The sequence below is a fragment of the Hemitrygon akajei genome, chromosome 32 (genome assembly GCF_048418815.1).
Source record: "Hemitrygon akajei chromosome 32, sHemAka1.3, whole genome shotgun sequence".
NCBI lineage: Eukaryota > Metazoa > Chordata > Chondrichthyes > Myliobatiformes > Dasyatidae > Hemitrygon > Hemitrygon akajei.
Genome location: NC_133155.1, coordinates 33,320,901 through 33,343,962, shown reverse-complemented (window position 1 = coordinate 33,343,962; position 23,062 = coordinate 33,320,901). Strand labels below are relative to the sequence as shown.

Genomic DNA, 23,062 nt, shown 5'->3' with positions numbered 1-23,062 from the left:
TGGCTAAAATGTGTTGTTGCGTGACATGCCTCCAATAGGCTGAGTGAACTGAGGTTTTAACAGCCCCATATGCTAAGATGACATGTGGGTTAATTATAGTTGTTTCAGATGTTTCGATAAAGCTTGCTCTCCTGATTTGATGTCGTGTTAATAGGCAGATGCATTACCCGAGCAATTTTCACTTGTTATTTGTGTGACAGTTTACAAAAATTGCTGGAAATACTCAGTAAGTCAGGCAGCGGGTATGGTGAGAGAATCAGAGTCAACATCTCAGATGAGCAAGACAAGAGGGAAGTGAATCTGGAGCTTCGCTGAGCACCTTTGCTCCATCTACTCTAGACCCCTGGATCTCCCAGTGCTAGCTATTTAAATTCCCACATCGACACCAGATTGATTCCTGGGATGGCAGGACTTTCATATGAAGAAAGACTGGATCGACTAGGCTTATACTCACTGGAATTTAGAAAATTGAGGGGGGATCTTATTGAAACATATAAAATTCTAAAGGGATTGGACAGGCTAGATGCAGGAAGATTGTTTCCGATGTTGGGGAAGTCCAGAACGAGGGGTCACAGTTTAAGGATAATGGGGAAGCCTTTTAGGACCAAGATGAGGAAAAACTTCTTCACACAGAGAGTGGTGAATCTGTGGAATTCTCTGCCCCAGGAAACAGTTGAGGCCGGTTCATTGGCTATATTTAAGAGAAAGTTAGATATGGCCCTTGTGGCTAAAGGGATCAGGGGGTATCGAGAGAAAGCAGGTACAGGGTTCTGAGTTGGATGATCAGCCATGATCATACTGAATGGCAGTGCAGGCTTGAAGGGCCGAATGGCCTACTCCTGCACCTATTTTCTATGTTTCTATGACACATCTATCCTCGGTGTCCAGCTATGCCAGGTCAGAGCTAAATGCAGATTAGAGGAACTGCATCTTAACCTCCAGCGGTCTCAAACCCGGCAGCATGAACACTGAATTCTGAAACTTAGAGCGACCACTCCCCCACCTGTCCCTTTTGTCTCTCATCTTAATCCACTTGGCCCCCATCACCACATCTCTTTCTTTTTCCCCTGCATCTCCATCTGTCCATTCCACTCCTTCCATTGGTTCCTTTCAGCATATCCCTCCCTCTATTCCATGTTCCACCTTCCTCTCCAATCCAATTCCATCATCTTCAGCCCTTTGTTATTCCCCTCCCAGCCTCTGTAGCTATTTCCAATCTCCCTCCTCATTTGCCTATCACACACATCCCTCACATAGTTCTACCTATCACCACCTATCTCTTGCTCCACCCCTTTCTATACTGGTTATCACTCCTCGTGAAGGGTCTCAACAAGAAACGTCCCCTCACAACTCACTGAGTTGCTCCAGCACCTTGCAAGCTATTTCAGACAATATGAGAAGAGGGAAAGGTCAGTGATCCAGGAGTCCTTGCTTTATAACCTGTGGTGGGACATCTCAGCCTGCCAGATCCATAGGCTGATCAGGTGGACGGTAGGGAAACAGATCTGGAACTTGTGCAAGATGCTATGTGTAGTGTGATTAATCAACATAGAGCCCAAGTTATCTGGACAATGATGTGTGCTGTTTGGGCAATTTGAAACTGAACATGGCTTCCCACTATGATTCATTCCAAGCAGTGGAACAATGTGGACTAGCTTTACCCTGTATTGGTGAGCAGGAGATGGAAAAGGTTACCTGGCTAAAATAGTGGATTATTAGCCAATGTGTCTTAGCATTGCCCCACCCCAATTCCATGGAAAGAAAGACAACCGTTCAAAGGTATTCTGGTAAAATTGGCTGACATTTCAGGTAGGGATGACCCCTTGGCTCTGATTGGAGGAGGCATTCATCCCCAGTAAAGAGCTGCTTCTACACACTGACTGGCATAACTGCTGTGCAGCCAATAGGTTCCATTTACAAGGATATTGGCACCACTTTGCTCTCTCTGTTAGTACGTCAACCTGCTGGCATGTCCTATTATCAATATGCTATTTTTAAAATCCATATTACCACCATCTAGGTGCCTTTAGAAAACCTGATAGCCACTGAATCTTATACCCACAATGCCCCTGGCCTCATCCTATTAAAGACATTCCCTTTGTCCTATCCATCCCATCTCCTCTGCAACTGAAAAGTAATTGTTTTCACTCTTTCCAACTTCTGATGAAGGGTCTTTGACCTGAAACATTAATTCTGATCCTCTCTTCACAGTCACTGTCTGACCTGCTGAGTCTTAGTTCATATTTCAGAGCTACAAGCTGACTTCAATTGAAGAGCAAAAAAAACTGCAGGAACTGGAAATATGCAGTAACAAAAGAAAATGCTGGGAAAACTCAACAGGTCAGAGTTAAGGTCGGGCACCCTTTGTCGCAAATTGATAAAACAAATGTTTTAAGTTGCTGAAGAGAGAGGGGTGGAGAGAAGAGCAGTTGAGTCAGTGATATGATGGAGACCTCGTTGCTAAGATGACCAAGTAACAGCTGAGCTGCCAAAGAGGCAGGACTTCTCTGCAGGAGTGACGTAACAGAGAGAGACAAAGGAACAACAGTGCTGGAACCAGGAGAGATTGAGCTCAGGAACCATTGGAAATCTGAAAGCTAGAATACTCAGCATTTGTAGAGAGAAGATTTGACCGATGAACAACCTTACGTTATAACTAACTCAGAGTTCAGATTTCTTATTCAGGTTTCTTTATCGCAGGGTAACATACAATGAAATGTGTTGTTTGCATTAACAACCAGCACGCTAAAGGATATGCTTTGGGCAGCCTGCAAGTGTCACTATATATTCTGGCACCAACATAACATGACTACAATACTTGTCAGAACAACTTAAAACACAACAGAACAGGACCTACCAAGCAAAAAGCTACCACAGCGAAACCAGCCCCGTTCCTACCTCCCTATGCACATGCACAGTTCTCTTACCCCAGGACAGGCTGTCTTCAGCCTCCAACCTCCAGAGGGCTCATGGATTTGCAGACACTGGGCCCCAACTTCCTCAGCAGACTCACAGTGGTTTACAGATTCAGGGCTCAGGGCATCAGGCCTCAACTTCTGGTCCTCCAATTGGCCTTTGGGCTTTGATCCAGACCTCCAATTGACCTCCGGACCTCTTATCAACCTTCGGGCTTTGATCCGGAACTCTGATTGCTCTTCAGATTGCATCAACAAGTTCAGTCACAACAGGACAGGCTGGTTATCTGAAACTGTTGAATTCTGTATTGGGTCCCAAGGACTTCAAAGTCTCCAACTGGGAGGTGAGGTTCACTGACCCCAGGAAAGTACCAGGTTCTGCCACTGAGAACCAAGATAGCGCTGGGGAAACAATAACACAAGATGAGGAATTTGAGTGTTTTGAGTGGGCTTCTCTCTTATTTGCTCCAATTCGCCATCATTCCCTCCTGGGTAAAATCGTTGAGTGGCCGAGTGGGCAGACAGTTTAAAGCAGCAAGACTAGGTAGGGAGGTAAGGTGAAAGGGAAAGGTGCTGTTGGTGAAATGGGGAATGCAAACAGTAATGCAAAACAGGGAGGGTGAGCACAGAGGTTCACCAGCAACTAGACTCACACAAGGGAAAAGTTGGCACTTCCCAAAATAAGGTCACCCGTAACAAAGGTGGCACAAACAGAGGGAATTTGATTTAAGAACCATATAGATATGAAGCTGCAAGGATACCAAGTAGAAACCCTCCAGGAATAATATTTTGGGAAGACAGGCTAAATGGGACATTTAAGGATGGGAAGGGACAGGGCAGGTGGTGGTTAGCTCTAACCCTACAGGTTAGCATCAGTGGAGGAATGAGAAGGGATCTTGGCTCAGAAGAGGTATGTGAGTAATAAGCAAAGGGAGTATTTGAATAAATATTTCATAATTCATATAGTTCTTTGAGACTCCCTGGAAGGTGAGCCCATGTTATCAAACCAAGGAACCACTCAATACTCTTATAAAGGGTGAGTAACAGTTATTCTTGAGCCTGGTGTAACGTGCTTTCAGGCTTTTGTATCTTCTGCCTGATGGGAGAGGGAGAAGAGAGAATGTCTAAGTCAGGTAGGTCTTTGATTATGTTGGCTCCTTTATAGAGATAGCAAGAAGTATAGACAAAGTCTATGGAGGAGAGACTGATGTGACATACTGAGTGGTATCTCTGCAGTATCTTGTGGTTACAGGAAGAGCCGTTGCCATTCCATGAAGTTCCATAGGTTCAGGACACTCGTGGGTAAGTGTCCTCCTTCTGATTCCCACCTTGCATTCTCCCTCAGCTGATCAGTCACTGCGTCTCCATGTTGAACAATAGCTAGAGAATGCAAGTGTAGTTAAGTCACAGAAAGAACTCTGTGGACTTCTTCAGTATCCATAACCAGTGATGCTCAGTAGCATCACTTTCCCAGGACTGTCTCGTCAACACCCCTCCGATATGGCATCTGTGCGGTCTTTGATAAAGTCCTGTGATGAAAACCTCAGTGGGTTTAGTTTCCTCTCTGTACCAGGCCATACTTGGACATGGTCCGAAAATCAGAAAAAAAACTGCAGATGCTGGAAATCTGAAACAACAAAAGAGAAACAGAAGTAATATTACAGAACTTTGAAGGAGTTTGGATCGAGTTTCTCCATCCTGAAATGTTAAATCTGTTTCTCACTCTATAGATGCTGCCTGACCTACTGAGTGTTTCCACTACTCTGATTCCATTCCATATTATTTTCGAACAAGTCCATTACAGACCAGTGGATATTAATATTTATCTGAACAATTCTCCAAACTTCCTTAGCCCATTTCTCCTCATGTGTGATTGAGCTAAGTGTGATTGACAATATGAGGTTGATCCGGGAAGATAATTCAACATTATCTCTTTCCAACTTGACAGGTTACACTAACGACAATTGGTTATGGTGACAAAACGCCAAAGACGTGGCTGGGCCGGATGCTGGCAGCGGGATTTGCGCTGTTAGGAGTCTCATTCTTCGCTCTCCCAGCTGTAAGTATTGACCCACCACTATAAAAAGCTTCCACCAAATGGAAGGCCGTTAGTTAAAATAAATTGGATATTATCTTTCTGCTGTTAAATCATTTTGCTTTCTTAGTTTCATGGGTTTTGTTGAGTTTGAACTTTTCACTGCAGAGTTATCTCAAACCTCCCAAATCCCATGTAGAACCTGCGATCTCAGGAAGTTGGGCTTTTCTTGATGATATTGGGAATTGGATAAGCGAGGGGAGTGACAATCATTCCGCAGGAAGTGACCACTTGGCCTGATTTCACTTGACCAAACCAAGCAGTCTCCCTCCTCTACATCCCTTTTGAAAGTTAGGACTGAGTCTGCCTTTGCCCCGCCCTTGGTGGACGGGACTGCACGTCCTTGTTCAGCACCGGCAGGAATCCTGCTGGAGAGGGGACTCAGCACAGTCAAGTGACTTTGAGGGGTCAGATGTACCACTGGAGCCACTGCAACCCCAGCCCTGCTCTGCCTGACCTCGTAGTTCAAAGGTCCATTGGCTCACAACCTCATGTCCATTCCTAATCCCAGACCCAAGGGTACAGGTCATAACAAACATAACTTGAGACTCCTTTTTTTTCCTTCCAAGCAGTTGTAGTTAGGATTCTAATGCAGTGCGGTGCCATACTAGTGACGCAGCTCTCAGGTGAGGAAGGGGGGCACACCTGCACTTGGTGTCAGCCATGCAGAGGAAGATCAATCAGTGGAAATTGAAAACTGCTCAGATGTCAGCTGAGTTTGTTTCCTCTATCTGCAAGGCCCATGATTAATTACACCACCGTCACTTTCAGTTTGATGCTTGAGTTGGAAAGGGTGGATGCTATCTGTGGTGAAGCCATTTCCATGAAAAGTTAGTGACCTCAAATAAGCAATCAAGGTCAGATAGACAGAGCATTATTCAGTGTGTTTGACAGCAGCCTTTTCCCACTGCGTTACCGACGGTACTGACATTGTTCGATGTGGACCACGGCCGGGTCCGCGTCTCCCACCGCGTCACCGAAGGTACTGACATTGTTCGATGTGGACCACGGTCGGGTCCGTGTCTCCCACCGCGTCACCGACGGTACTGACATTGTTCGATGCGGACCACGGCCGGGTCCGCGTCTCCCACCGCGTCACCGACGGTACTGACATTGTTCGATGTGGACCACGGCCGGGTCCGCGTCACCGACGGTACTGACATTGTTCGATGTGGACCACGGCCGGGTCCGCGTCTCCCACCGCGTCACCGACGGTACTGACATTGTTCGATGCGGACCACGGCCGGGTCCGCGTTTCCCACCGCGTCACCGACGGTACTGACATTGTTCGATGTGGACCATGGTTGGGTCTCCGATTCGTGATTCATGGAGATTTGTTGCCCACAGGGAATTCTGGGTTCGGGGTTTGCCCTGAAAGTTCAAGAACAACATCGACAAAAGCACTTTGAGAAAAGGAGAACTCCTGCGGCCAACCTCATTCAGGTGAGTGCAGAACTGGGCATTCGCTTGGCAACGCCCGATGCCGTGACACAGTCATAACAGGCCAGTGAGGTGCTCAAGCAGTAGCTTCAGGCTGTGAAACCAGGCTCAGAGCTAGGAAGTGGGTAGGAGTGGTCACTTCAGGACTGGTTGCTACTGCAGTGGAGAGGCCACAAGCAGAGATTATTGCAGGATTATAGGAAGAAGCCAAAGGCTCGAGTACCTTACAGCGGGACAATTCTGAAAGGAGATGGGAGGATTGCAGTGGGAGTCATCCATACTGAGTGTGAGAAGACTAGTTGTAGCAGAAACGTAGCAAGCTCTCCTTTATGGATATAAATATTGCTGATGACTTTGTTTATTGAGGGTTTTTATCAATGGTCCACTTCAAATGAGTAGCTTGAAGATCACAATGTGTTAATCACAGATTATCGTAGAACATCAAGGAAAACGGTTTGGCAGGGTTGTCGCTGAACTGCTCCCACTGCTGAATAAGATCTGGCTGACCTCATGGTCACCAGCACATGTCCAAGCTCTCTGAGATCAGGAGTGAGATCTTGGGCAGTGTCCGCTGTACCGTATCCGATTGATCAGTGAGACGGCACCTTTCCAGACAAACTCAGGATGACTTGACGATGAATTCAAACCATTTCCTTTTCCATTACCGGCTTGCTGCAGACAAGCCCCAGATAACCTGAGGGCTGTGTGCTTAGACCTCTGCTCAAATACAAATGCCTGGCCAAATGCCGAGTAATCGCATTGTCAGGCTCACCACTGACCCGACGTTGGTGGATCTCATCACCAATAACAATGAGATGGGCTACAGAGAGGAGGCAGAGGAGTTTGAGGTCTGATGCCAGGCAAGTAGCCTCTTTCTCCATCAACAAGGCAAAGGAGATGATTACCAGCTTCAGAAGAACTGACATAACTGACCCTCTTCTTTACAATGGCGGTACAGCAGCAGTAGCAGCAAGCGAGTCCACATTTCGCACAACCTGTCACGGCCTCTACTTTCTGCGGAGGCTGAGGACAGCTGGACTATGCACAACAATACTCACGTCCCTCTACACATGCGCAGTGCAGAGCATCCTATCGGACAGTAAGGCTCTACAAGTGGTCAAAACTGCACCAGCCGACCTGCCATCAAAGGCATGTAGAAAGGTGCCAGAAGAGGGCTGGTAACGTCATGAAGCATCTCACCCACCCTGCTGAAGGACTTCTTGTCCCTGCCCCATCAGGGAAGAGGCACCCACTCCAGCACCACCAGACTCAAACACAGGTACTCTCCCCAAGCAGTAAGTCTGAGCAACACCACCACCCGCTATCCCACCTCTCCACAACCCCCACCACTACCACTTTATCATTTCCTGACTGAGTCACTCCTGTGCCTCCCTTTATGGATATGTAGTATAATGGACCTATGAGGGGTGATTGATAAGTTCATGGCCTAAGGTAGAAGGAGTCAATTCTAGAAAACCTAGCACATTTTTTTTTTTCAACATAGTCCCCTCCTACATTTACACACTTAGTCCAGCGGTCGTGGAGCATACGGATCTTGGACCTCCAGGAAGTGTCCACAGATGGGTGATTGATAAGCTTGTGGCCTAAGGTAGGAGATGAGTTATACAGCTCTCGTTACATGCACATGCAGGACAACTCTTTGAGTGATTATGCAGAAAGTTTGAAGTTAATAACTCATCTCCTTCTACCTTAGGCCACGAACCTATCAATCACCCCGATGAGTTATTAACTTCAAACTTGCTGCATAATCACTGAAAGAGTTTACCTGCATGTGCATGTAACGAGAGCTGTATAACTCATCTCCTACTACCTTAGGCCACTAGCTTATCAATCACCCATCTGTGGACACTTCCTGGAGGTCCAAGATCCGTATGCACCATGACCGCTGGGCTGTAAATGTAGGAGGGGACTATGTTGAAAAATAAATGTGCTAGGTTTTCTAAAATTGACTCCTTCTACCTTAGGCCACAAACTTATCAATCACCCCTAGTATGTATATACACTATCTTATGTACTTACATTTATTGTGTTCTTTACCTTATTGGATTGTTCTGTGCCCCTTTGGATTTGGAGTAACAATTATTCCATTTTCCCTTACACTTCCGTACTGGAACAATCTTGAATCTTGAACAACCTGCAGCAGGAGGGATGAACCCTACTGTGCAGTGAATCGATTGGGCCTCCCGACCGTACTGCGCGGTGAATCGATTGGGCCTCCCGATCGTACTGCGCAGTGAATCGATTGGGCCTCCCGACGGTACTGTGCGGTGAATCGATTGGGCCTCCCGACCGTACTGTGCAGTGAATCGATTGGGCCTCCCGATCGTACTGTGCAGTGAATCGATTGGGCCTCCCGACCGTACTGTGCAGTGAATCGATTGGGCCTCCCGACCGTACTGCGCAGTGAATCGATTGGGCCTCCCAACGGTACTGCGCGGTGAATCGATTGGGCCTCCCGACCGTACTGCGCGGTGAATCGATTGGGCCTCCCGACGGTACTGTGCAGTGAATCGATTGGGCCTTCCGACGGTACTGTGCAGTGAATCGATTGGGCCTCCCGACGGTACTGCGCAGTGAATCGATTGGGCCTCCCAATTGTACTGCACGGTGAATCGATTGGGCCTCCCGACCGTACTGTGCGGTGAATCGATTGGGCCTCCCGACGGTACTGTGCAGTGAATCGATTGGGCCTCCCAACCGTACTGTGCGGTGAATCGATTGGGCCTCCCGACGGTACTGTGCGGTGAATCGATTGGGCCTCCCGACCGTAGTGTGCGGTGAATCGATTGGGCCTCCCGACCGTACTGCGCGGTGAATCGATTGGGCCTCCCGACCGTACTGTGCAGTGAATCGATTGGGCCTCCCGACCGTACTGCACGGTGAATCGATTGGGCCTCCCGACCGTACTGTGCGGTGAATCGATTGGGCCTCCCGACGGTACTGTGCAGTGAATCGATTGGGCCTCCCGACCGTACTGCACGGTGAATCGATTGGGCCTCCCGACCGTACTGTGCGGTGTATCAATTGGGCCTCCCGACGGTACTGTGCGGTGAATCGATTGGGCCTCCCGACCGTACTGTGCAGTGAATCAATTGGGCCTCCTGTGCATGGGGGGGGCTCTTTCTTTTCGCGTGGGCTTTCAAGTGTGCATGTGCTTTTGTCTCGGTTCATCGGGTCTCGATTGGTCTGCAGTCACACATAAGAGAGTCCAGGTACTGGTGGCTGTGTGAACCAAGTAGGTTCCTTCTGAAATCTGGTAGTAAATTGAATTTTATTTTAAATTCCAGATTTATTTAATTACTTACTTAAGCCCATCACCCCGACTGCTGCGCGGTCCTGGGCCAGTCTTCCAAGTTTTCCCAGGTGTCGCCCATCTCCTTGGTGTATCCGTCCTCTCCCAGGGGTGAGGTCTTCAGAGCTTCTGTTGCCGTTTCTGGAGCTCTGGGATTTTTACGGGATGGGGTTGCGAGCCCCATGCCCAACCTCCTCCTTTCTAGGCTTGGGACTGTCCAAGGAAGAGTTAAGTATATTTAATCACATGAATTTAAATTTCCCAGCTGCCATAGCTGCTCACTTCTCCATTTCAGTAGCCCAGAACTCTGGTTGCTAGGCCCTGACCATTAGTCCATTTGTGCTTTCACATTAAAGTTTCTAAATAAATCTAAGCTTCTGTGCTCAGATTACAGCAAGTATAAAGATATAGCACTTCTGGGGATGCAGCTTATCCGAAAGGGCACAAAATAGAGCATTTAAAAGCCTGTAGAACTAGACCATGCCTGCCCAGAGATTGGCGACTGGTCACAGGACAAAGCTGAGGAGGAATCTCTTCCCTGAGGTATAGAGAATCTTTGCTTTTCTCTACCCAAGAGAGCAGAGCAGGTTTAAAGCTGAAGACAGATATTGAATATGGGAAGGTCCAGGGGCTCTGGGAATCAGACGGGGGTGGGGGGGGGTGTAGAAGGCCGAAGGTCCTATAAATATTGTACTGAATGGTGGAATACTCCTGCTTCTATTTCTTATGTTCTTAAAATAGAAAAAAAATACAGAGGAGATGGAGAAAAATCACGAACAGAATCACCATCTCTTTGAATCTTCTTCATTATTTGATTGGCATTTCAGCAGCTCAACCCCATTAATCTTCGCTCCGCTCCTCACAAAACAATATTCATACCTGTCTTAAGTATTGTACTTGCTCCAGAATCCGCCAGCATTTCAGGGTGAGCAGCAGACTTCTGCCTCTTCGTGCCCGGGGCTTATGAAGTACAATGCCCCATGTCATTTAAAGCTGGTTGCCTGATTCAGTTGTAACCAGATATAATGTCCTGCTTCAAATCCTTGTCCCAACACCACATAAGCCTCATCTTTCGTTCATCATAGTTTCACTGGTAGGCTTGGAATCTACACTGCAGTAAGGTACCCAGTTTTGGTGTTTGGCGTGTGATTGGAGGGGTAACTGCCCCACAGGGAGGATTTTAACGTCAGCCAGGAAAGCAGCTGGAATGAACCATCACTAGTTCATTCCAGTCCGAGTTGTCTAGTCTGTGTCACACATATCACACAGTGAAGTTCACTTCCATCCAACTTTATATCATGCCAGAGGTTTGGGCATTGACTGAGAGTCAGGGGTTCGAATCCCACTATAGCAGCTTGCGCATTTAATTATGATTTGTCATAAAATCAATGTGGAACTTTAAACTAAAATCTGCTCTCAGTAGCGGTAATTGTTAACTAGCAGATTAACCACCTGGTTGAGTGTTGCCCTCCAGCAAAGCCATCCTAACCCATCTGTACACGTGACTCTAGAGCCACCAACATGGTGGGCCGCCTTCTTTCTCCATGGTCAGTTGCACCTGACTGATGCCGATGTGCACTGTGGATGACACCACATCCTGGAAATTGTTGTTATTCATTTCCGCACCTTGTGGCACGTCAGGTGGCAACCTTGCCCTTTCTTTAGCAATTTTTGTCTGTTTTATTACGAGGCCGAGTTGCTAGCTCGACGCTCAACCCAGCACGGATGGAAAGCGTCCAAGGAATGGCCAGATTCGAACCCAGGACCACTCGCCTCAAAGTCCGGTGCAGATGCCACTATGCCACCAGCTGGCACATCCTGTGAATAAGTAAAGCAAAAACTAATAGAGTAGCTGGCAGTACCGTGCCACTGGAACCATGTCCCCTCACCACTTTCTCAAACTGCAAGACCTACAACAGTCCATAGTGCTCAAACCAAGTCCTAATTTACAAACCCCATTTCCAGAAAAGTTGAGATATTTTCCAAATTGCAGTAAAAACAAAAATTTGTGATATGTTAATTCACATGAACCCTTATTTAACTGTCAGAAGTACAAAGAAAAGATTTTCAATAGTTTTACTGACCAACTTAATTGTATTTTGTAAATATACACAAATTTAGAATTTGATGGCTGCAACACACTCAACAAAAGTTGGGACAGAATTAAAATAAGATTGAAAAGTGCACAGAATATTCAAGTAACACCGGTTTGGAAGACTCCACATTAAGCAGGCTAATTGGTAGCAGGCGAGGTATCATGACTGGGTATAAAAGTAGCGTCCATCAAAGGCTCAGTCTTTGCAAGCAAGGATAGGTCGTGGCTCACCCCTTTGTGCCAAAATTCATGAGAATTGTTAGTCAGTTCAAAAGGAACATTTCCCAACGCAAGATTGCAGAGAATTTAGGTCTTTCAACATCTACAGTACATAATATTGTGAAACGATTCAGAGAATTCAGAGACATCTCAGTGCGTAAAGGGCAAGGTCGGAAACCACTGTTGAATGCGCGTGATCTTCGAGCCCTCAGGCGGCACTGCCTAAGAAACCGTCATGCTACTGTGACAATTATAGCCACCTGGGCTCAGGAGTACTTCAGAAAACCATTGTCACTTAACACAGTCCGACGCTGCATCCAGAAATGCAACTTGAAACTGTATTACGCAAGGAGGAAGCCATACATCAACTCTATGTGGAAACGTCGGCGAGTTCTCTGGGCCCGATCTCATCTCAGATGGACCGAAAGACTGTAGAACCGTGTGCTGTGGTCAGATGAGTCCACATTTCAGCTAGTTTTCGGAAAAAACAGGGTTCGAGTTCTCCGTGCCAAAGATGAAAATGACTATCCTGATCGTTATTAGCGAAAGGTGCAAAAGCACTGTTCACAGTTGGCACCACATTGTGTCAGTGAGGTTCCATGCTGAAGAGTATGGGACCAGGCCCTGGTTCACTGTTGGCACCACATTGTGTCAGTGAGGTTCCATGCTGCAGCGTATGGGACCAGGCCCTGGTTCACTGTTGGCACCACGTTGTGTCAGTGAGGTTCCATGCTGAAGAGTATGGGACCAGGCCCTGGTTCACTGTCGGCACCACGTTGTGTCAGTGAGGTTCCATGCTGAAGAGTATGGGACCAGGCCCTGGTTCACTGTCGGCACCACGTTGTGTCAGTGAGGTTCCATGCTGAAGCATATGGGACCAGGCCCTGGTTCACTGTCGGCACCACATTGTGTCAGTGAGGTTCCATGCTGAAGCATATGGGACCAGGCCCTGGTTCACTGTTGGCACCACGTTGTGTCAGTGAGGTTCCATGCTGAAGCCTATGGGACCAGGCCCTGGTTCACTGTTGGCACCACGTTGTGTCAGTGAGGTTCCATGCTGAAGCCTATGGGACCAGGCCCTGGTTCACTGTTGGCACCACATTGTGACAGTGAGGTTCCATGCTGAAGCCTATGGGACCAGGCCCTGGTTCACTGTCGGCACCACATTGTGACAGTGAGGTTCCATGCTGAAGCGTACGGGACCAGGCCCTGGTTCACTGTCGGCACCACATTGTGTCAGTGAGGTTCCATGCTGAAGCGTACGGGACCAGGCCCTGGTTCACTGTCGGCACCACATTGTGTCAGTGAGGTTCCATGCTGAAGCGTACGGGACCAGGCCCTGGTTCACTGTCGGCACCACATTGTGTCAGTGAGGTTCCATGCTGAAGCGTACGGGACCAGGCCCTGGTTCACTGTCGGCACCACATTGTGTCAGTGAGGTTCCATGCTGAAGCGTATGGGACCAGGCCCTGGTTCACTGTTGGCACCACATTGTGTCAGTGAGGTTCCATGCTGAAGCGTACGGGACCAGGCCCTGGTTCACTGTCGGCACCACATTGTGTCAGTGAGGTTCCATGCTGAAGAGTATGGGACCAGGCCCTGGTTCACTGTTGGCACCACATTGTGTCAGTGAGGTTCCATGCTGCAGCGTATGGGACCAGGCCCTGGTTCACTGTCGGCACCACATTGTGTCAGTGAGGTTCCATGCTGAAGTGTACGGGACCAGGCCCTGGTTCACTGTTGGCACCACGTTGTGTCAGTGAGGTTCCATGCTGCAGCGTATGGGACCAGGCCCTGGTTCACTGTCGGCACCACGTTGTGTCAGTGAGGTTCCATGCTGCAGCGTATGGGACCAGGCCCTACTGCATTGTGATGAGGTGAGTATTTGCATTGCTTGTGTTAACAAGGTGTCTACTGTCAGGGGTCCACTTCCCATCGCCCCCAGAAGCCAACAGAGCCCAGGAGAAGGCAGGACTGCATGCATGGTCTCTCTGTGTGAGACGTGAATCGGATGCTGAATCAGATGACGAGCTGGACTGGAAGAATGAATTAAAACTTTCTGCTGGCCTGGTTGCTGGTGAGGACACAGCTGGGCAAGAGTGTAAATCCCACAGGCAGTGCAGCAGGTGACCAGCACTGGACGATCACCGGCAGTGTCACTGTCTCAACAAGTGAAGTAAGGTTATAATGAGAAACCATTTAACTCAAAGGAACATAATGCCCTCGGACCACCTTCAGTGTGGCTGCTTCAACTTTAATGCCGAGGTTTCCACAGGAGCTACAGGTTAATGAACGTTAGTAGGCAGTATGCAGGGATTGTACTTACCGGTCACATCTCACACCCAAATTACTCATTTCAACAGACGGACCCCCTTTTCGCTGCCTACCGTTTCTGGGCTGCTTCTTGGTTTGCTTTTCCCGGTCCTGTCTTGTTCAATGGTCTGACTGGTCAGTGTGTGTCTTTTTGTTTTTATTTATCCAGGCTGCTTGGCGTCTCTACTCTACAGATGTGAGTCGGCCTTACCTGACTGCCACCTGGTATTACTATGACAGTATTCTACCTTCGTTCAGGCATGTACCCACACACCACTGAAGTAACAATTCTTTACTCTGACCTGCCTTTCAGTCCCCAGCTGATGTCGGCTCCCTCCCAGTCTAATTCGCACTGCTAACAATGAAGAGAAAGCACTGATTTAATTGGTCTGTCAGGCAGATGTATGTCACACTCTCGTAGACTTGCTCCCTAATATTCACTCGGGGAGAAATTCCAGCAATTCAACTTGAGTTGATGTGTGAGCTTTCAAGTCGAGCCTTAAAAAGACAGCTCGTGATTTTTGCTCTACACTGGGGGAGGAAAATGAGCCTCAGATTTCCACCCCTCCAGCCTGCTGGAGGGCATCATTGAGACCAAGGGGAGTGGATTCGATTTGACTGTGCTTCCTCCGGTGGTCGGATAGGCTTATTCTCTCAGTTTGTCTGGAGGATGGAGGCAGACAGCTGTGAGTAGAAGCCGCTTGAGAGTGAAGAGGGTAGGGAAGTGGGGAAAGGATGCTCACACTCCCTGCCCCTCCTTCACCATTCCTCTTCCCTCGTTGCTCCCTGGTTCACTGCTGACGTGACATAAGTGTCAGTCACAACTCGATCCCGTGCCCAAGTGACCAGGGATCTACCCACCTTTCCGATCATGGATGACAACACAGCTTGCAAACTTTTAAACCAGAATAAACAAACTTCACCGAGATTAGAAGTTTCCCCTGATGGCAGACCAATAATAAAGTTTCCTTTCTCTTTGTTGTGCATTTTGCTGCTGCATTCCTGCCATACTTACTAGTAATTGAAGGCCTATGCGTACTCCCTGCCTGTGATCACACTAGAGGTAGCAGTAGCTTACGCCACAGCGTTAGACCCCTTACCCTGCGCTGCTCTGTGCGGAACCAACTTTCTGTCTGTAGATTTTCCATGAAGCACCCATGACTACTCAGGTATGATGGACTTACAAGATTTTAAATAAGGTTACACAGACTGACAGTAAACTATCAAGTTGTTTTGATTCAGTGTGATTTCCATATGCACACATTGCTCACCCATATCTGGTCCATTCTCTACACTAGATAAAGTTGTTCAGGTCTTCCACCACGATTAAACACAGAGTGGCACTCAAAACACATTAGTGCAAAGGAAGCCTAGTGTTCTCCTCTGGGTCCCAAAGATGAAGAAGCACCCGAAAACTGTTTCCCACGTGAGATACTTTACCTGTCTCAGCGTGTGTTCCTGGTGGAAGACAATAATCCCAGATTAACTCATTTTCCCAAACCACTTCCCCTTTCTAACTGAGCCTTGGTCCTAAATCAGCTCTGTTAGACCTATTTTGTGAAAAATTAGTCAAAGCATTGCTGTCCTGCATGTTTTACCCTGACCAGAGGAGACACTTACAACGGTATCTCAAACCCCACTAAAGATGCCACCACACCTCAAAACACAGAGTCCAGTAACCTATACCAAACCTTAATTTATTGTCATTTGCTTTAATTATGATACTGATTATGATAAGTTTTCAATAAATTAAAAGCAAGCTTCAGCCAACTTTGAAGAAAATCAAGACAGATTTCGTTTTGATCTCATTAGCTAATAAAACTTCCAATTTTCTTTGAAATAATATTCCCAAGTTAAAGCAGGTGGGACATTAATTAATTAACATGATAATTAATTTTATAGTTCAGGAGCAGGAAATCATCTAGGACCCTAACTGTGACCCAACATGCTCAAACCATTAGTTTCAAAGTTTGTTTTTCCGGTTGCTGACATTGAGCAAATTAATTACCTTCCATAACAATCTAATCACCTTCCAATCATTTTAAGAGCCTAATCTTACGTAAATGCAGCAAGTCAGACCTATGTTTCAGATATTCCCATGATGAATTCTGCCCTATACAGAAACTCTCGAAGCTTCTCTAGAAGTATCCATGTGCAAAGTTCCTTGTCCTTTTATCAATTTGTTGAACTTAAATTGATTGTTCAACATGACTCTCAACAACTTTATTGTTGAACAATATAACCTAGACTGTAACTAACTGCCAGTTCCTGCTCCACACTGCCTGACCAAAGAACATCCTAAAATTTAACTGCTAGTTTTCCATAAAGAATGGCCATTTGGCCAATTCAGGAAGACTTACTGTGCCATCTTCAGCAAGGATAAGGAGGAGATACCATGACCCAATCAAGTCAGCATCTCTGTGTCCATTCCAAGCAGGGACTTCCTGGGCAATGCCAACAGGAGCAAGCCCCATGAAACTGACGCCCATCAGTTGAGTTAAACGAGAATGCAGTCCCACAACCAAGTCGAGAACATTAAGCCCACAGAAGAGTGCCTATGGAATATGCCCCAAACTTTATTAACAGGCAGTGAGATCCATCCCCTGATTACCTGGTCCTTTTGCACCAAAATAAATTACTTAAAGTAAAAAGTGTGCTTCCAACAGAGCCACACTTCCACCAAAGATGCATAGTTAATCCTGTTGACACATCCAGACCCAATTACCTCATTGAAACCAGTGCCTGCCCTCACTGGGTAGCAGGAGGCATCCGTGGCATTCCTCAAGGAAGGGAGGGCACCCCTCTGGATTGTCAAATGCTTCTATCAGGCAGCTGCTTATGGAGCAGCTGGGGGGCTGAAATCTCGGTGGAGATGAAGGGCAGAGACTCTCGGTAAGCCATTAGAATCCCCCATGACTGTGAGCGGCATTCAAGCATCCCTTCCTCCCAGCTTATGATGGGCATTGAACCACGTCACCTCGGCTAGCTGTGTGACATGGGCACACTTAAGGGCAGGCAAGAGATGTGGACGGTCAAACAGAAGGTGAAGCTTCCTGCCCCAGCTCTCACCCTTTCCCCAGGCTTCCCAAGGTGTGCTGCAAAAGGCGGCTATTTGAAGCCATTTCATAACGCTTACAACAAAGATTAGTTCAGAGTTCTGCTAGCATAGAGTCATAGCTACAGGCCCTTCTGCCCAACCATTCCATGCTAAGCTCTGTCTACTCTGCTGGTCCAAATGTACTGCATTTGACCCATATCCCTCTAAGACCCACCCCTCCATATACCCATCCACGTGCTTCATAAAAGATACTGTTGTGTCTGCTTCAGTCACTTCCTCTGGAAGCTTGTTGCATACACCCAGCACCCTCTGTGTGAAAAGAATTGCCCTCAGGTTCATTCTAAATCTTGCCCCCATCACCCTAAATCTCTGCTCGATGATGTTAGACTCCCCTACCCTGGGGAAAAGACTGTTACTGTGCCTCTCATCGCTTCAAACATGTCTATAAGGTTGCCCCGCACTCTCCTGTTGGTGCTTGATGCCAGATCCTGTGACCCAGTAGGGAGATGCTACAGGGATGATCCCAGCTTTCTGGGCTGGCCTGTCTGTCAAAACAACGACGTTAAATATACCAGGTGTAATACCGATACCTCTCATTCTCAGATTATTACTTGTCTTCCTGCACTTCTCAATCTCTGATTTCACAAACAAATACTTCAATCTGCCAGACCCTTTACGTAAGAACAGTTAATTCAGACTGCCCAGGCTTTTAGTTACCATCGATCTGATGTTACCTCTAACTTAGCTCTACATCCAATCACCTACATAAATAGACTTTACAGTGCAGTTTCAAATTACCCACACAAACAGACTTTACTGTGCAGTTTCAAGCCTCATTCACCAACAGGAGAAGTATAATAAGACTGTCTCTTTCTAAATTCAGGAGGCTCCTAAATATCCATACTTACATCCCAGTTCATAACACTTAGACTGTAAGATATAGGAGCAGAATTAGGCCATTTGGCCCATTGAGTCTTCTCTGCCACTTCATCATGGCTGACCCATTTTCCCCCTCAGCCCCAATCTCCTGCCGTCTCCCCATCTCCCTTCATGCCCTGACTAATCAAGAATCTATCAATCTCTGCCTTAAATATACATACAGACTTGACCTCCACAGTCGCCTGTGGCAGCATCTGTAGCTGAGAAACACTCAAACCCGAGCTTCAGAGTCCCTGGTCTCAGATAACTGATCTCAGAGCCGTATGAAGATCAGAGCCACAGGGGTTCTCCTGACCACAATGTGCTATAATGTGCATTGTGCTCCCCTTGTCAAGTTCAATTTCACTGAAGTCAGTGGAAGAAAATTCTAGGTACAGCGCACAGCTCTACAACCCAGTTCCACGGTATGCTGCCACAGACCAGTCCTGATGTCACTGAGCTAAGGATCTTTCACTTATTGAAGATGTAACTAGCAATTGCCCCGAACTAAGGACCTTATCCTGATGTTGCATTTTTCTGTATTATTTGGAATAACTGGAAAGAAATCATTTTGAGTCGTCATGTGGTTTAAATGGAAAATATTGTTCAAAGCCATCAATGCAATGGAGCTGATTCTGCAATGCTGCTTTAGAAACCCAGTAGAGCTACACTGGAGGCTTGCCGCACCTGCTCTACCTGCATAGCTCCCTCCCAGCAGTTACCTGACTCCCAGTTATGCAGCTCTTTTATTTGCTCAGTCTGACTTAACGATTCTCCCAACCCCTGCCTTTGCTGCATATGATGCTCTTTTCTTTAACAAAAAATCTAACTTTCCCTTTTCCAACCTATTCCGACTCTCATCCTGTTCCCCGGTCCCCCTCCCTTCCCGTTTGCTTTGCCTTCTCTCTAAGACCCCTCTAGTATAGCTTCTGAGTCCTGTTGATGATGTAGCTGGCTGTCACCTTTAGCCATCTGGACATTAATTTCAATTGCTAATGGGACTGTGCATTGGCCACGATCCCTTTCCATGCCCTGATGTTAAACAGAGCTGTCCAGTTATCTCATAGAACTTCATTAGTTTGAGGTTGCATTGGCAGAAAGTTTGAGGAAAGGACAGTGGTGAGATGGAGTGATGAGGGTGAATGACTTTCAGATGCCTGTCAGGGATAACAGAGAGGATGCAATCTGCTTTAGAGCTTAGTTCTTGAGGGAGAATCGGTGTAGGTGTAATATTTCAAGGCTGGTCAAAGGACATTTCTACTCGTTCACTTTCTGATATTATCTTTGTCAGCTGAAATGACCAATTTCTTTCTCTCTTGCTGATGAAATATCTTGGCCCGCAAAAGTTAGAGTACAAGTTTTACTGAAATAAAAAAACAGGAAATGCAAGAAATCTCAACCTATCAGGAAACTGTTGAGGAGACCAAAATGGTCTGGGAGCAGCAAAGTTGGGGAGACTGATGAGGGGAGGGAAATTCTCAGATAGGAGGAATTCAAGTGTCAGTAAAGGAGGCATTAAGGTTGTGGCATGTGAGTGATTTACTAAGAAGGGTGCATGATATCACATCAGGAACCTTAACCAAGCCCAAGAATGTAGCAAAAGCTTCTGATTTACAAAGTTAAGGACCAAAGTAAATTCATGTTGGCCTTACGTCCAGTTGGCTCCAATTATTAGTTTAGATGATACTTGGATTGTGTTGCCAGGGTGGGTGTAATTAAAAATAATTCCACCAGAAGCTTTGGCATCAATCATCGACTTCAGTGTCCCGTTCCATGTCTCCTACTGGCTTTCTCCCCATCTACCTTTCTCTTTCTCCCCATCCACCTTTCTTTTTCTCTCCATCCATCTCTTTCTCTCCATCCGCTTCTCTTCCATCTGCTTTTCTCATTCTCGCCACCGTGTTGCTGTGCTCATTTTACTGCATGTTTGGAAGTTAATTTATGGTTCATTGGCTTTTTCCCTTGTTTTTGAAGACAATGCTCTTCTGGAAAAACGGGGAAGATACCATTAGTCAACTCAGATCACTTCACAGAGGTCAAGTAGTATTTGTCCCTTACCTGTCACCTCTAATTCACCAAATGCTTTGCAAAGAAACAAACAGCCACCGCTCACTCTGAATGCTAATACAGATGTGCTTACACAAACCACAAGATTTGCAAAACTAACAATTCAGTTCTAATGGTTGTTTATTATGAATAGATTAAAGTGACAGTATCTTCTTGCTGGTTTCTGCAAACCTTGGGTATGAGTAGCTTCATAATTAGACCTGGAACTGCTGAATTCAAATGCTGCCATCCACAGTGTTGGGCTGTTCTAAGGACTGCCTAGCATTACAAGCATTTGCTGGTGGTTCAGATGCCAATGGATTACAGGGGTGCTGTCTTCTACCTTTCCATTCATCGGCTTGCCTCTTCATGGTCCCCTCTCCTCCCTAACCCCCAACTGGCTGCCACCTTACAAAGTGGAAAATTGGTCAAGTCCAGGTCTGTTGGCCAAAATCTAGGCTGAATCCAAGCAGGCTGATTACTGTTGAGTCCTTTCACTACACAGTCCGCAGCAAAGCCTTGGAAGGGGCTGGCGCTGATTTACTGATGCCCATTTTGGGCTTTGCTCCTGACTTCGTCACAGCCTTGTGTCAAATGAGCTGAATTCTAGAGGTGAGAGTAGAGTGACTGTGCTTGATCTCAAATCAAGGCAGCACTTGATTGAATGCGGTCGTCACCTGACAAAACAGGTCAAAGGACATCAAGGGAGAAGTACTCCAAGGCCTGGTGTCATAAGCAGTATAGCAGAATAAGGCTGTGGTAGTGGGAGAATGGTCATCCCATTTCTATTGTGGTGCCTCCTCGGAGCACAGTCAAAGCCCCAACCACCTTTAGCTCCCTCATTAGTGATCTCCTTCCACCCTGAGGTGAGATACTTGCTGATGATGTTGCAAGAGTTAATTCCATTGGCAGCACTTCAGCAAATGAACCATCCAATCCAGCCTGCATCAGGGCCAAGGCAACGCTAACATCATGTAATTAAGCAAGGTTGTGAACAGCCACCTGTTCTTGCCATTCAATGGTTTGTGCTGTGTGACTACGACACCAAGTCCCAGGGAACCACATATTTGCATGCATGGGGGCAAAGTGATTCTCTCTTTAAGTGGCCATCATCTTCCACACTTTTCTTATTTGCCCAAAGCCTAGAGACCCCACCACCCTTCAAGTTCCTCACCATCCTGACTTGGAAACACACCAGCAGTCCCCCATGGTGACTGGAGCCGAATCCCAGCAGCACCTTCACCAGAAGGACTGAAGTGACTCAAAAAGATGGCGTACTCCCACCACCTCACGGGCAATTAGGGAATCTCAATTAATGCTGGCCTTGTCTGCAGCGCCCTCATCCCAAAAATGAATGGAGGTCATCCCCATCCTTGTCTGGACGGGTCAACCACCTCGTTTCAGGATCTGTTCCCTCTGCTGCTCTAGAAGTGGCTGCAGAAGATGGCTTAACCATCTCTGTGCCTTCTCGTTGGCCAATTCTGCCAGGTTAGAGGATAATGTCTGGAAGCTGCCACAAGAAATCCAGCTTGACCCGAAGTTCCAAATCAGGATGGCATTAGACTGCGGCTGGAGTCTTTCCTTTAGGTGGAGGATATGGTTACACTGGGTTTGTTTTGGGGAGAGGCTGAGGGGGATCTGACTGCGTAGATGGTAGGAAACTTTTCCCCTTAACAGTGGCATCTATAGCCAAAGGACACCGTTTTCCTGTCTCAATGACTCCGGGTGGCCAGGACCTTTCAGAAGGTTCGAGCTTTCACCTCGGGACATTAACAACAACGGCACAGGGTGTGACAGCTAGCTGAAATGCTGCGCCCACAGCTGAGAGCTTGTCCTCCTCGTTGATATCAGAGACGTTCCCACACTGCAGCAGTTCCTGCTCAGCCCCGTGTAGTAATGCCAGCAGGGAAATTCCACAAATAAATCCTGAGCAGTTTCTACCCAGATACAAATGCAAACCAAGCAAAGAAATGCACGATATTGTCCCTTTAAGTGGGTCAGAATGTTTGGCACTGGAAAAAGAATGATCATTTTCATTTGTTGAAACCAAACTCTAGAGAACTGGCACTTATGCTTGAGTCACTCAGCCGATGGCGCAATGGCGGACTTAAAAATTCAGACAGCAAAAAACCGCAAGAAGAATCCCCACAGATACATGCATTTCATTCAAGTCAAAGATTAATTGTGCCCCCCTGTAATTTGGGAGAGAGGTAGGTGACAAATGTATTTACCTCTAACTAAACCTGTGCCTATGTACATGCATATATTTCTCTCTGGGTTTGATAGTTTCCTTTACTCAAGTGTAACACAACTGGCAGCTCATGGGATGAGAGTCTGTATGTCCTGCTTTTATTGGCCTGTAGTGAGTGGAATCGAAAGATCCGTGGTTTCTTGGTAATCTCAGTAGATTGGCCGCACACTGAGCAACTTTTATCAGAACCCTGCTTCTTGCAAAGGTCTGATACTGGCTCTTAGGTTGAGGTCACCCTCACTTCGGTCAAAGGAAGTTTTCCTCACCAGCCAAAATTGGTGCCCCATGGCTGGCAGTTTTAGAAAGGACTCTGACTGGGATTAAAGCCTTAAATTGAAATATTATTGGGTGGGGATTAGATGACATTTCTCCCTCTCCCTCACATGGACAGGAGTTGAT

At 46.9% G+C, this 23,062-nt stretch overlaps 1 protein-coding gene across 1 annotated transcript in view; it reads left to right on the top strand.

Moving 5' to 3' along the window:
* Positions 1 to 23,062, top strand: part of LOC140719694 (potassium voltage-gated channel subfamily KQT member 4-like) — a 180,582-nt gene that overhangs the window by 22,777 nt on the left and 134,743 nt on the right. Inside the window, exons 6-8 of the mRNA XM_073034493.1 lie at positions 4,864 to 4,974; positions 6,358 to 6,453; positions 14,560 to 14,648. Of these exons, the coding sequence (XP_072890594.1) occupies positions 4,864 to 4,974; positions 6,358 to 6,453; positions 14,560 to 14,648 (296 nt within the window). The remainder of the gene's footprint in view (positions 1 to 4,863; positions 4,975 to 6,357; positions 6,454 to 14,559; positions 14,649 to 23,062) is intronic.